Genomic DNA, 12,203 nt, shown 5'->3' with positions numbered 1-12,203 from the left:
GCTTCAATATTGAAAACCAGATTTAAAATACCATGCTACAAAAGTTTCTTATGTATTCTTGCTTTTTTTTTTATACAAAGTGTAGAAGACAGACATTGTTAAATGGATTTTCATATTGTTTAGACCCCTGTGATCAACATGGAGCAAAAGGGCACTTTTCAGGGGATTTTCAATTTATCATACCTGATGACCAATGATATGCTTCAATATTGAAAACCAGATTTAAAATACCATGCTACAAAAGTTTCTTATGTATTCTTGCTTTTTTTTTTATACAAAGTGTAGAAGACAGACATTGTTAAATGGATTTTCATATTGTTTAGACCCCTGTGATCAACATGGAGCAAAAGGGCACTTTTCAGGGGATTTTCAATTTGCATTAACCTTTTTTATTACATTGCGTTGTTGACACTGTGTATATATGCAATCCAGAATTTCTGAAACAGACTTTCTCAGTGTAAATGCAAATCAATCAATCCACCTTAAAATAAGAGAGAGCTCTGAAAAAAACCCATGGCATGCTTTCTGTGACATTCCTGCAGTATCTCATAGGGAGGGCTTGCAAAGACAGCAGTACCTTACCAGCATCCATTTATATTTAACACCAATGATATGCTTCAATATTGAAAACCAGATTTAAAATACCATGCTACAAAAGCTTCTAATGTATTCTCGCTTTTTTTTTTATACAAAGTGTAGAAGACAGACATTGTTAAATGGATTTTCATATTGTTTAGACCCCTGTGATCAACATGGAGCAAAAGGGCACTTTTCAGGGGATTTTCAATTTGCATTAACCTTTTTTATTACATTGCGTTGTTGTGACACTGTGTATATGCAATCCAGAATTTCTGAAACAGACTTTCTCAGTGTAAATGCAAATCAATCAATCCACCTTAAAATAAGAGAGAGCTCTGAAAAAAACCCATGGCATGCTTTCTGTGACATTCCTGCAGTATCTCATAGGGAGGGCTTGCAAAGACAGCAGTACCTTACCAGCATCCATTTATATTTAACCCTAAAAGAACAGTATGTTTCCATACCTTTCAAAACCTAAGAGCAGAACATTTACTTTACTCACAAGCTATGCGGACAGATGCTTTCCTACTCTTTGACGTCCCTAGATGGCTCCATGCAACACACTGGCACCAGTAATCTTCTGGCCCATGAAAATCTTCCACCTGCTGTCTGGTCACATTGATGAACACCTCTCGAACTTTCAATCCTGAAGGGGAAAGACACAGAAAATTAGCTGATACAGGCTATCTTACTTGGGCATAAAGCTAAGGTTAGCCAAACCTTTTCTTTTAATTAAACAATTCCATTTTTAATCAAGGTAAAGCTCTAATTACTTTGACAATAATATATTGCCACTAATTAAATTCTAAAAGCTGAGTAGGTCATAATGCATCGAGTTACAAGAATTACCCCACCCACTGTGGTCTTTGCAAGAATATAACACCTCCCTCAGAAACCTTGTCTCTTGTGCCTTTTTCATCCAGAATGTTTATCTGAAATTTTATAATAGAATATACAATAAAATTGTCTTCCCATCTAACATCTCAGTGCCCTTGAAAAACCTTTCTGAAATAGCCTGGTAGGCCCCCAATCAAGTCAAACAGCCAGAACTATGCATGTATGACAGGAACTAATCAAATGCCCCACTGAATTCCAGCCTGTTCCAGCCACTACTACCACAGTTCCATCCAGCAGCCATTTCCTCATAGGGGAGAGAAAAGCTGTGTCTCATACCGCAGTGTAGAGAAAGCTAAGCTCAAGCCATTACAGTCTGGAAAGAGGAGGAAAAAAAAGAGAGGGGAATAAATTTCACAGCTCACAACTGGAGATGGTCCTCTTCACCACCCTATCCTTCTGGGAAACAGTGAACCAGCTACAAAACTGAAGTCTTGCCTTTCTTAACTTTCACGAACAGAAGTGTTTATAACATCAGACAGATACCTTGCTTATTTAATACGGTTTCCCAAAGTATAATCTTGCTAAATTCATCTACAGTGCAATGTTGTTGTTGTCTACTGCAAATTTACTTGTTGTTTATCAAAATACATGCATGCTTCTTTCCTGAGGTACGAATCAGTTACACCTAAAGAGCTGAGAAAAGGATCTAAGGGAATAATCAAGGCTAGCCAGGAGTAAAGATGGGAAAAGCCCTGTGCTTTTTCTTAGCCTGCTAGCATTTTCATAACCTCCTGGGCACAGGTGATATTTAGCAGTATTGCCCTTCTGACCAGAAGCATTTGCTTCAGACAAAGCCTGAAGGCAAATACAAGACATCAAGAAGCCTTGTAAACCTGACACCTTGTTTTATGCACTTGGGATGTTTGCCATATCTGCAACTACCTCTGCACGACAACCTTGGGGAGAGGAAATATAATCCAAATCTGGGTTAAAAGGCATTAGGAATCACTTGAAAGAGCTAGTCAGAAAAACATTAATTTGAAAATAGAAAACATTCATGCCTACTACTTTCTTCTTTCTCCTCCTGTGCAGTCCCAAGATACTTATTTCCCCTTCACTGGAAATGAATGAAAACTCAATCTTAAAATATTTCATGCCTGTGAAGTTTATAAAGCAGCAAGACATTTCTAAACCCAAACTCCATAAAAATTGGCTTCCGCTTAATCTCAGGCATCATTAACAGCTGGGTATTTCACTTCTGAAAGGCACTAGGAAGTCAACATGTTCCTTTGGTAAACCGGAGAGATGAGGCCCACTGGGGATGCTCAGTGAAGAAGGGCGGGGAAGGTCAGACAAGCTTTAAATACTATAAAGCAATACAAAATTTTTGCTACTTTTCCAGCAACAGGCAAAGGGGATTTTTACTTCTTTTCATTTAGCCTGTTTGGCTTGCCATATGTCACAATGATACCCAAAGACACGGACAAACCTGCGATAGCTTCCTAAGTTGCCTCAATAATCATTTTAGTCACTCAGATATTTATTCACTCTGTAATAAACAAACAGAGGTTTCCTGGTTGTTTTTATTTGCATTTTGAGGTTTTTTTTAAGTATGTTGATGCAGTTTTCAACAAAACTGTTTACAAAACATCCCTTTATTTTCTGCCATGGTGAAAACAAGCCATTATGAAGTAAACACAGCACATGGAACTCAGCAGTTCTGTCAGAAACTCCTCTCCTTGCTGACATACTGACCGTGAAATGCACGATGAAAATGCACCATCTCAATTTAAACATCCACATTTCTCTGGCAGCGATGAATCCTTGGATTCTCAGTCATACAACCATTTTGTAGAGCGATCTTTAAAGATAAGAGCAGCTGCAGTAGGAAGTTCCATCAGAGAGCATCTGGAGTCCTGGTGACCTGACACAGCAGGTCTTAACTGGCTGAATATTTGGCATCCCACCACGCTATACGACACTGACAGACATACACTTTCGTGTTACTTACCTATGGCAAATCAAGCTGTGTGCAGTCCCTGAATGATCTCAATCAAAGCTACAAAGCATCAAAGCGCCAGAGCCTCCAAATCCAAGCTCATTTGCAGCCATGTCCAACAAGGTTGCAACCCATCTACTTAAAGACTTTTTCAACAAGGGTGTAAAATGGTTAAGTCCTTGACAAATATTGATCTTTCTGAGATGGCCTGTCTCCAGTCAGGAATTGCTCATCCAGCATTCAATTAGCTGACATGCACTTCTGTGCAGCCATGTACATCATATCTGTCTGCCTGTAAACACAGTGTTGCTCTGTATGTTGCTGTGAAGGTAGAGCCTCTTGCTTGTACCCGAGTATCTCTAGCAATCCTCCCATCCCATGATCAGCTTATTCCCACTATGACCTCTAAGTAGCATCTTCCTGGGGAAGAGAATACTCCCTGTCACCAGCCATAAACTACAGCCTTGCTGACAGTGCTGCCATTCACCCACCTGGTTCTGGTACACTGTCGTCTGAACTCTCAATTTCTGAGCTACTCTAGGAATTTTTGGAAGCAGCAAATAGAAACAAGGGTATGAGAACTGCATATTATACAGCTTACTAGTGCATCCATGCTAACGACGACAGAACCTTTACTGATACCAAACAAAAAAATCATCACATGCTGATGATTTTTTTGAGAAGCAGAAGCCATTTCTAGGCTCATTGGTACTGTAAAATTCTGAGCAGTCATCAGTGAATACAGGCATTTACAGCTGCAGATGTAGTAAGGTAGAATATTCTCCAGCCCAGCTCTACCTTTCATTGACACATTATTTAATTAATTTATATATCAGCCCATATTTTCTGAAGCAACATTTAATGTGGTTTGAATCAGGCAAACAAACAGTACATGATTTTGAGAAGCTGGTGGCTCTGCATTTTGAGAATGGGACAGGAAGGAATTCAGGTCCTTTTAAAGGTCTCCCAATTTGCCAATAGACAAAATAAATGCATCCAAAATAGCAGAATCACGGAATTGTTGCAGTTGGAAGTCACCTCTGGAGAACATCTAGTCTTTGGGGAAAGTTATGTTTTGTTTATGGAGAAAGTACACCTATTTTCATTTGTTTTAGAAACAACTACAGAAAGCAAACCTATTGGGAACAGAGGCATATATTCTTCATTTATCATCACTATATTTCACCAACAAATATACTCACCTACCCTCTGCATCTCAAGAAATGCCAGAAAAATTGTTCATAGGAAATGACACAAACGAAAAATCCATGCAAATAAAAACAGGCACGCAATAAACAAGAACAACATTTTACCTGTGACTTGTATAACTCTAATAAGCACTGCAAGTCCAACCCTTTAAATTATTGTGCAAATTATAACCATCATCTTTTGTTAACAGTACAGCCTTACAGAATATAAAATTATGACTGTGGTACTGATATGCTAATAAGCTTTCTGCACTGTTGGATGGTTTAGCTGCAGACAGACTAATGCTGGCAGCAGATGAATAATTGCTCTCCATGTACTAAACATAACAAAGCTGCACAGAACTTCAGCATTTGTCAGCTTTATTTGTTTAAATGAGAAAAACACTGACAGCAGTTATTGCTGTAATCCTTTTATTTATCAGACAAGAAAACTCTAGTTACTCTTAGCAGGTTGGATCTTCTGGTGAAACCAAAAGTTGAAATATTTGTAAACTAATTCTGAGGTGCATGCTGCAATGTTCAGGCAAGAAAAATAAAGCAGAAGGAAATTAATCAAACTGTAATTATTTCATTTTTATCACACTAGCATCTACTAGCTCAGGCTCTCACTTTATGAGGCAGAGTACATAGAGAGAGCAAAGTTCCTGTTCCGCCACATTTCTGGAATAAACAGAAAAGGCAGACTATGGATTACTCTCTTTTCTGCAACTCAGGAAATAAGGCAGGAGAAGATGAAATAACTTGGTCTCTAACCGACCAATTGACTGTGGCAGCGCAGAGATGGAAACCTGTATCCACCGTAGTTGCAGTGTGTGTTGGCTTGCCTACACTGATTTTCTGCACAAACAGCAGCAAATCCACAACAGGAGAGACTTCAGTGCAAACTCTTCAAGCCCACCAGGACCCCTTACATTCTCAGGCAGCCAGCACGTGTCACAGCCCATAACTACAAAGCTTACAAAAATCCTTCCTCTCCTGCTGCTGCTCCTCCTCTTCAAATTAACAGTGACTCCTGTGCTACTCTAAGATTGTTATTTCTGCCCTATAAAAACAAAATCATGCGAAATTGGATTCCATGTTCATCACAATGACAGAATATACGCATTGTCTACCAACAGCTGTCCTTCCTGTCCTTTTATATGTACACGATACAGTGCTGTAGGTAAAACCCATCAGAACAGTGTGCCTTCAAGTGCCAAGTACTTCTTGCATATGCCTGGCTAAGAGGTTGCTGGCAGGAATTTATAGAGATGCTTAGATACATTTCCTGTATTCAGCATTAAATTTCCTCTTGTTTGGGTTTCTTGTTGCTATTTTTCACCACTTTTCTATACATCCTCGCAGAATTTTAATCACATAACAAATAGTGGAAGGATGGAAAAGGACAGACCCATTTTAATGTAGCGTAACCTCCCTTCAGTGAGCACACCAGACTCACACCCTTTAACCAGAGGCACCATCCTTGGCATAAATTCTAGTGCAGTTTTTCACAGATGGAGCCCACGCAGTACGCAGAACACTGTGCATGCTTGGTAACAGACATGTTTATGCCCCAGATTTGACTCCAGAAATGAGGGCACTGCCAGTATGCACGTTAATTCTAAAAAACCCCGATAGTCTCCTGTTTACTGAGGGCTAAGGAAGAGTTCCAAAATAATTTATGGATATGGATACATCATGGTGAAAGACTATCCATGCCTGTCCTTCAACATTACACTGTATATAGCCTTTACTTGCATTTTTGTGTCCTAAGGACCATTATGGTAGTTTTTGGAACTAAACTGACAGACACACTGAACTGCCTGGACCACACTTATGTTTAGAGAACAGTACTTTTAGGGTTAGCTGCATCCCTGGGCTAAATTCAGACCTGCAACGTTTATATTCCAGGTCCCATTTGCTAAGCCTATGCCTCTGTGTCTCAAAGCCCAATGTTACTGGTGTTATTTAAAAAAAACACCTAACGTTACTTTATCTTTTTTTATTGTGTTATTAATCCAAGGCTTAGAAAACATAATTGCAGTATTCACAAGACAGATTTTCATTAACCATATGGAAGAAAAACATTTAGTGACGACATTTCTTCTATATTGATTCAGCAATGCCTTTAGAAGTAAAGGTTATGCCTATTAAATTATTTTCGAAAAGGTAACTGTAAAAATTAAAATTCATCCAGATTAGCATTTACAAAGTCTTCAGTATGAAATTTCTCCAGAATGTGTCACTTAAAAAGAATGCCAAACACCACTTTAGGAGACGTAACTTCTTTTTAAATGGCATTTTTTTCCTCCAAAAAGGAATTTCTTGTATTGATAGAGAGGATGTTATGCATACACTGCTATTTCCAAGACATCGAGTTGCCTAGCAATCTTGGAATTTAAGAAGAGGAGGAAAGCAATAACAAAACAGAATTGTGAAATTACAAGACGGTGCAGCATTAAATTGGTTTGCAATACTTATCAAGATGCTTCTAAATGAGAAAAGATATAGGGTGTGCTGGGAGCATGATAAAATCTGTTGATCATTTTCAACAGTCTCCCTTCTCGTTCTCTTCTTTTAGATACGCACTTTTACACAATGGATTTCTCCTACTTAAATTTATTACCTACCAACTACCTATCACTGCTTGGGGGTGAAGGCAAATTTCAACCACCACATTGGCAGTTTTTCAGGGTTCATCCTGACAGAAATTTCGTAAAAGCATGTGTGTCTCTGTTTCTAGTTCCCACTACAAATTATGCCATTGAAATTCACAGAACTACTATTCCCTCCAAAACCATGATTTTCTTTCAGAAAGGTCACTGTCTATGGTTAGTGTTTGATCAGGCCCTATGTCTCCACTTGGAAAAGCTGGTGGTGCATATCCCGTCTGTTGCCATCTCTGTGTAACACCTCCTACATCTACAGTCAGTTTAATTCCCTTTGTTTTCCCCATTCATACTATGCTGCTTCTGCCAGAATCTGTGTTCCCCTTCTCTGCCTTTCAGCTCTGCCCTTTTCTTCCCCTCCTCCACCCACTGCTTTCTCTTTTGCATTTTGGGAAACGGCTTCTCCCAACTCTGCAAAGCTGTGTCTACATGGTACATCACAAGCAGACATGAGCTGGCTTTACCAACACACCAAGCTAACCAAAACACGTTGTCACAGTAGCCCAGCAATAAGCTTAGGCTGATACACTGCGCCCTCCTGCCATGGCTTATTGGCTGTGCTCAGGGCAGAGCGGACATCGTCGTGTGACTTCTGAATTAGAGCCGGTTCCCAGTCCTTCAGCTCGGTGCAAGCCTGCAGCTATCTACAAAGTCACACGACTCTCCTTGTTTGTGTATCTCTGAATGTGATCTCCTGTTCTTTGCTCCATTTCGTATATTGTTGATAGACACTGCATTCAGATAGATCTCCCGAAGGACACATTAGCCCTTACCTGTAGTCTCATCCATGCTTTCCTCAGACACGTGCTCATTTTGATGGACCCATTCACCATTGCACTTGAAGAAAATCTGCATAGCTGGCATAGCTTTACAGCGTAAGACAATGGGGTTGCTTTTTATAATGTAGGCATCATCTGGCTCCTCCATAAAATGAGGCAGTGTTCCAGGAGCAGATGGGATAGACTCTGGAAGGGCTTCACTGTTATCATTTCCTGAAAGGGAAGGAAAGGAAAATACACATTTTTCATGTTGTTGCACCCTTTGTATCATGTCATTGAATTGATTAAATACCATTTTGGATTTTATTAAAAACTAGTTTTATTACAGAAACACCTGCAGAACTCAATAGCTGTCAAGATTGTGCTTTGCAAGGAATTTGACACACATACACACAAAAAAAAATAAAATAATTTAAGTGTAAGAACTGTCAAGAAAATTGGCAGAAAAGAAGCATCAGACTCATCAGAAAACTGCATCATCACTATTGCCAATTTTATAGACGGGGAACTGAGGCACAGACAGATTAAATGAGTCACCTAAGGTCATACAGAAAGTCCATGGAAAAAGTAGAAACTAAACCTTATTCTCTTGAGTGACAGTCCAGTGCCTTAACTACCAAATCGTTCATTCTTTCACTGAATTTAATTTCCTTTAGACATTTGCTGCAGATTTTACAGGGATCAGAGTGTTAACCACAGAGAAATATATTGATATGAACAGCATTACTGTAGCGCTCCAACAGTGGAATAAGCAAACTGTGATTTCATACCCACTTAGAGGAAATTTTCAATATGCTTTTACACTGTTCCCATTTACTACAGCCCCTTTAAGGTGAGATAAAAGCGGAAAAGTGGTTTCTGTAGGGCCAGAAACTACAAGACTGAGCTTTCTCAGCTTATATCACAGACAGTATGATCCAAGGGCATTCATTCAGCAACGTATAAGCCCAGGTGTCTTACTTTCTGAATTCCTGTGCTTAGACATGAACATGGAAGGACTGGAACACAAGCTTTTCCTTTACTACAACTCTCCTAATTGAGTCAAATCCTAGTTGCTGCTGTCAAAACCAGGAAATTCCCATTGATTTTTAGGAACGCTGGGATTTATTTCAGTAGTTTGTCAGTTTTGTGAGAAAATTCAGAGAACAGCAACAAAAGTAAGTCAGAAGGGATCAATTTATGAAGGAAGATTAGAAAGTACTGAATACTGTTATCATTTGGCTACTACAACGTAGCCAAATGGTAACAGAGGAGGACATAGTCTATATGCAGATGAAGGGAACACAGTATCAGAGAAAGAGGAATAGCTGAGGGCAATATACATGTGATTTAACCAAAACCAATGAAATTAAGTTAGATGAAAGATAAGTTATGATGATATGAAGTAAGTCTAAATACCTTCACAGGTCTCCACAGATTACGGAGTAATGAGAACAGGCTTTGCCTTTATTTCTATTAAAAACAGGTATCTCTCACTTAGCACTCAGTGTATCTGTGTGTGCAAATATACGCTGTGTATGTGCTGTGAGATCATTACGACTTTCAAATGAATTCAATGTTTTAAACTACATTCACAGTGTACTTTATAAAATACTATCATAACTTTTAGCATTTTACTACTGAACATTTATGCCAATTTCCATCTTGTCAATCTTCAGTAATACTGCGTCCCTGCAGGCTTTATTAAATCCATGCTTTATAGGAAATAACAAAAATGTCATTATAAGATTTTGGAGAGGCTTGGAAATCCCATGCTCCCATCAATGCTTTGAGTACTTCAGAAGGCAGCAACACGCTTGTGCTGAGGAAGAATAGCAGACAATTTTATAAGGATCATTCAGCGAGAGAACTTAGAATGACCCATTGTTATTCCAGCAAATTTGCTATTTAGGGCAAGACACAAAGGATTAAACCCCAGCCCCGCTGAAATTAAGGGCACAATTCTCCTCGCAATGTGGCATCCGGATTTAATGATATGGCTTTACATTCTTGTTAAGTGTTTCTGATGAGCACCTGAAAACAACAGATTCTACACCTCCTATGGGATTGCTATGCCTTTGTCCAGCTCACCTCACCAACAGATAAATTGAGTGAAGCACAAAATATTTTATGCTATCACCAGCAGAGTGTATTTCAGCTGTGGAAGTGGCTCACTCCTAAAGAAAACATCTACCATAAAGAGGTAAGTCAAGGTGCATCTTTTCACTTAGATGTAACTGGCACTACATTAAGTGCCCTTGGCAATCAAACTAACAAAGATCACACGACACAAAAGGAGGAATGATTTTCTATATCCTATCCCCAACAGACTCACAGATAGATATTACTATATTTTTGCATGCTGTACAAATGTAATTGCTTGAATTCACTGTTGTACAACATTTTATAATCCAGATGAAATCAGCATCTGGCAAGAATGTACTTCACTGAGTACAAGAGGTAAGCAAAGCAACTCATTACCCTATCCCGTGTGAGGTTAGGCTGGAATGCAACTCTGTGCCTCTAAGAAAATTCACAAAGGATTTGCATTCCTTGCTTTTTGTTTATGGAGACAGTACTTTTCTCCATATGGCTACCTAATCAGACAGGGACTGCAATGACACCCATTAACAGTGTTGTGATATCTAGAAGTTTTGCATCATAAATATTTAGTGTGATTTATGATACACAAGACTTACTTTACTGGTCCTTTTATCATGCTTAAACAGAAGAGTCACACAGCAGTATTTCAGATACATTAAAATAAATACCCTTCTGCATTTAAATGTCGCACTCTAACCCTAATTTAAATGACATTTCCTGCCATGCACACTAAAAAAAAAAACGTTTGATGATGAGACAAGTTGCAGTGTCTACAGCTCCCTGGGACTGGAACAGGTATGATCACACTCTGAACAAGTGCTACTGTTTACTTAACCACAGCTACAACAAGAAATTTATCAGTGAATTGAGAATGCATACTCGTCCATTTTTAACAGTCTACTGATGCCAAGAGTGAAGTTAGATTAACAAATGAGGTATTTTTTTCCTTCACTTTCAAAGGGCATCCTTTTCTTCACTCTTACTTTTTTTTTTTTTTCATCCACCCTGCATCTTCTGCTAGCAAGGACTCCTTTCTAGCTTTGGAGTCCTTCCAGCTTTTATCTCAAAGCTGTATGTTCTTACCAATCTGTATAAGTAAAGTTTGTCATACTAAGGAAGGACAGACTCGTACAGAACTTCTCTCAGCGAGGGCTCTGAGAGTGCTTTACAAATCTTAAAACCACAGCATAAACTAGAAGACTCTGCTTTAGCAGAACTGCATTTATGTTTCACACACTACCTTCTCAAACATCTATACAGCAACTAAATGCATTTAAAAGCAATCAACATTAAGTCTGATCTCTGAAATGTTCCTGTTTAAAGACCATAGTACACCAATTAGTATGAAAAAAATTTAGCACTTGTACAAGCTGTCCACCATTAGATACTCACACGTTCATTGACAGCCATCTGAATCAGTGGTGTTCTGTGATTACCTTAAATTTCTTCAGTAACAAACATTGGTAAGAGGTACTGTCTCTTCTGGTATTACCTACTAGATTAACAGACTCCATACCTACACACAGGCATGACAGAACTGAAAAATTTTCTCTTTCTAAGAGATACTACTCTGATTCCACTAGTTGGTATGTTGCAGTAAACCCAAAAGAACTCCTTCCAGTACACTGAAGTTCTTTCAACCATATTGTACTATCAATAAAATTCAAATTTGCTACATCCTTCTCCCTGTATTTTTGCAACTGTTAGAGGGCAACTTCTGACATACTGGTTTCGCTGTGTACTATCACTTTTTCAAGTTGATGGGCCATTTCCTCAAGACCACAGCAAAAACTGGTCTCTTGATTTCAAATTGCATTGTCTAGCTCACTGCTCATCTTGCTGCTGTATGAATAAGAGGTCACGTAACAGACTTTTGTACAAGCTTCAGGGAGGGTAAAATTATGTGAACAAAGAGACTAAAGAAAGGAGTATTTGGCCCAAAACATTATTTCATGTTCAAGTCCTAAGCAGTTTGTCTACTGCAATCAATAGCAAAGCAAGATTAGATGAATTATTATGAGGCATTTCAACTCTCTAAAAACAGTCTAGAAGTACTTAGCTGAAACAGGAA

General features: G+C 38.8%; 1 protein-coding gene across 1 annotated transcript in view; it reads right to left on the bottom strand.

The window, feature by feature from the left end:
• The window catches only part of UNC5D (unc-5 netrin receptor D), a 91,547-nt gene extending 79,646 nt beyond the window's left edge, over positions 1-11,901 (bottom strand). The window contains exons 1-3 of the mRNA XM_009286198.1: positions 11,859-11,901; positions 8,045-8,263; positions 1,082-1,225 (exon numbers count right to left, since the gene is read on the bottom strand). Of these exons, the coding sequence (XP_009284473.1) occupies positions 1,082-1,225; positions 8,045-8,263; positions 11,859-11,901 (406 nt within the window). The remainder of the gene's footprint in view (positions 1-1,081; positions 1,226-8,044; positions 8,264-11,858) is intronic.
• Positions 11,902-12,203: the final 302 nt, after the last annotated feature.

The sequence above is a fragment of the Aptenodytes forsteri genome, unplaced genomic scaffold (assembly GCF_000699145.1).
Source record: "Aptenodytes forsteri isolate BGI_AS27 unplaced genomic scaffold, ASM69914v1 Scaffold168, whole genome shotgun sequence".
Taxonomy (NCBI): domain Eukaryota; kingdom Metazoa; phylum Chordata; class Aves; order Sphenisciformes; family Spheniscidae; genus Aptenodytes; species Aptenodytes forsteri.
Note: the sequence above shows the minus strand (reverse complement) of the source record. Positions and strands in the feature narration are given on the sequence as shown.